We start from the raw sequence: 3,014 nt of genomic DNA, 5'->3' as shown, positions 1-3,014 counted from the left end.
GAAAGAAAATAAAAAATTTGTTGTTTAAGCAACCTGTCTGTGGTACCTTTGTGATGGTGGCCCTAGCAAACCAGTACTACCAGCATCAGCATGATATTTTATATGCATGCTTGTTTATGTGCATATATAATTAAGGAGAGCTAACCATAAAAATAAAACAGCTGATTACTTTATAAAATGGGTTTATTCAAGAGTAGCAGAGAATTGCACTTTGGGCTATGCAGGCTATGTAAAAACATTGGCAAATCCAGATAACAAAAGAGAGGAGTTCTTCTTTTATAGAGGAAGTGGGGAGCTGGGAAGGATTGTTATAAGCAAAAGTCTATTGGATTAAATTGAGATTTCCAAGAACAGTGGTTTTGCATTGGCTGGGTGTGACAGTCTCTCACCGGCTGGGCTGTTGCAGGGGAGGAGGAAACCTCTCTTCCTCTTGCTAGGATTAGTAAAGTGTGAAATTCTTTCTGCTGGGAATACAAGATCCATCTCTTCCCATTTGTTCTGTTGCTGACCACAAGTGGTAGGGTGTAATGCTCCTCTTCCTGGCCTCCTCACTCCATCTTAGATGGGTTTCCCTTTATTCAGTCCAGAGAAGCAAAAGGATGACACAATTTCTGCATGTGTAAAAACTCCATTGGCAATGAGTTGACTCTGATCTTTACTTAAAAATGTCCATTATGAATAGAAAGACACCAATAAATGAAAACAAAACAATTTATTCATAGTGTTTTGATATGAAGACAATTATATCAGTCTTAATTTCTTTCAATTTGATGCTTACCGTGAAAAGCATACTTTATGGGCAAACCAGTTTTTACCAAATACTCTTTTCATTGCGTCTTTCACATCTTTGTTCCTCAAACTATAGATGATGGGATTCAGCATGGGAATCACAATTGTGTAAAATACTGATACTATCATATCATGATCCAAGGCGTAGCTGGAATTAGGTCTCACGTACATGAAGAGAACTGTACCATGAAAAATTGACACCCCAGTTAGGTGAGAGCCACATGTAGAGAAGACTTTCCGCCTCCCTTCAGCAGAATGCATCCTCAGAATGGCCAACAGAATGAAACCATAAGAGACCAGGACTATCACGATTGTGGATATCTCAATAGATCCGGCAAAGTAGAAGACCAGAAGCTGGTTTATGTGGGTGTCAGAACAAGAAATGGCCAGGAGAGGAGGGATGTCACAAAAGACATGCTTAATTTCATTGGATGCACAGAAGGATAGAGTAAAAGTAGCCACAGTGTGTAAAGTACCATGCAGGATACCAGCAACATAGCAGGAAATTATGAGGGGCACGTAGACTCTGGGGGACATTCTAACAGAATACAGGAGAGGGTTGTAGATTGCCTCGTAGCGATCATATGCCATTGCAGCTAAAATAAAGCATTCCGTGGTCCCGAAAGTAATAAAGAGAAACATCTCTGCTGCACATCCAAGAAATGAAATGGTTTTATCCTCTGATAAGAAATTGACTAACATTTTGGGGGTAACAGCTGAGGAATAGCAGGCATCCAGAAATGATAACACACTCAGAAAATAGTACATGGGGTTGTGGAGCCGCGAATCCCCAATGACTAGTATAACCATTCCCAAATTTCCTACCAGAGTGAAAAGATAGATTGCTAGAAATAGTAAAAATAGGAAAACTTGCAGCTTAAAATCATCTGTGAAGCCCATCAAAATAAATGTGGTGACTTGAGTCACATTTTCCATCTGAATCCTGTAAAAATGTAAATCTGACGGCACGGCCGACATTTCGATTTTTATTTATAGGTTTTAAAAACAATTTTCTTTGAATATATAATCTACTCAGTCATATCCTCATAACCATCTCTTACAAGGACGTGTGGATACCTTTGGTCCTGAAGGGATAGGCAGAGATGAAAACATGTGGTCCAAGTGGATGCATTACCCTGTATGAACAGATTAAATACATTATTTGATTTCATTGTTGTCCAAATTTACTATTTGAAAAATAGTGGCACCTTACGTGATTTAACTTCCAGTTTATTTTCCATTAAATTTAATACCTCTTGTTTTCATATTACATCATCTTCACATTCAGAAAGACACTTAAATATAGGAGTTTTTGAATACAAAATTATGTAATAGAAAATAGACATCTGAGTCCTAATCCTAGCTATTCCATGGTGCATGGAATGCCTTTCCTTAATGTCTGTAATTGGTGAAATGAGAGCAAATACACTTACATCACAAGATTGGATTGGGTTTACATGAAAAATCAGTGTGAAAATTATTTAATTTCTAAGTTTTCCAGATTGCTAAGAAAAGAGACTTATTTTTCAACTTATCATATGGGGCAGCCTTTTCCAACCAAACTGTTTTATGTCTGTTTTCCTGGCTATTGTGTCATTTCATTAGCATTTCTTGAGAACAGTTATTAACAGAACCAAAGACCTTATGAAACTAGAAGGACCTTGTTTGCAAACAAGAACAGAGCACTGTTTTTTTTTGTGTGTTTGTTTTCTTCTCATTTCTTAAAACACACAACAGTAAGTTGCCCTTGCTTGACCTGTTTATTATTGTCACTGTTTATTTTACTGTTATTGTTTTTCAAATTTTAACTTAGTATTAATTCAAGATTTTTCTCTGCACATATAGTCATCATCCCTGAAAAGTCCTTGGGTATGTTTTCAGATACGTTTCTATGAAAGATAATTCATGGTCACTCCTCTTCTAGGTTACAGTTGCTTATAGACTTTCTATATTTACTATAAAATAAATTTCAACTGGTAATAGACAATAAAACTGCTTATAGAAGTGATCACGAAAACAATAAAATCCTTACATAAGCACAACATAGTGTAATAATTATTGCTCTCTCTGTGCTGTCAGACTGTCTTTTACTCAGTGGAGCATGAAGAAAGGAAAGTGTATAACAAACAGAATGTTGAGGTGTCACTAGTATCTGAACTGAAAGCCTCCAACTCTGAAACATAATTAAATATTGGACCTACCATATTTAGAAACAAGACTCTAGC

At 36.6% G+C, this 3,014-nt stretch overlaps 1 protein-coding gene across 1 annotated transcript; it reads right to left on the bottom strand.

Annotated features, from left to right (window-relative positions):
• Nucleotides 1-774: 774 nt before the first annotated feature.
• On the bottom strand, nucleotides 775-1,767 carry LOC131809903 (olfactory receptor 5T1-like). Its single transcript, XM_059137414.1, has one exon. It carries the CDS (start codon nucleotides 1,765-1,767, stop codon nucleotides 775-777), a length of 993 nt encoding a protein of 330 aa, XP_058993397.1.
• Nucleotides 1,768-3,014: the final 1,247 nt, after the last annotated feature.

This window comes from Mustela lutreola, chromosome 1 (assembly GCF_030435805.1).
Source record: "Mustela lutreola isolate mMusLut2 chromosome 1, mMusLut2.pri, whole genome shotgun sequence".
NCBI lineage: Eukaryota > Metazoa > Chordata > Mammalia > Carnivora > Mustelidae > Mustela > Mustela lutreola.
The sequence above is the reverse complement of the archived record's forward strand: the minus strand, read 5'-3'. Positions and strand labels throughout refer to the sequence as shown.

What these genes read in the sequence shown, in the direction of transcription:
- LOC131809903 (XM_059137414.1), bottom strand. Translation starts at nt 1,767, where the DNA reads ATGTCGGCCGTGCCGTCAGATTTACATTTTTACAGGATTCAGATGGAA.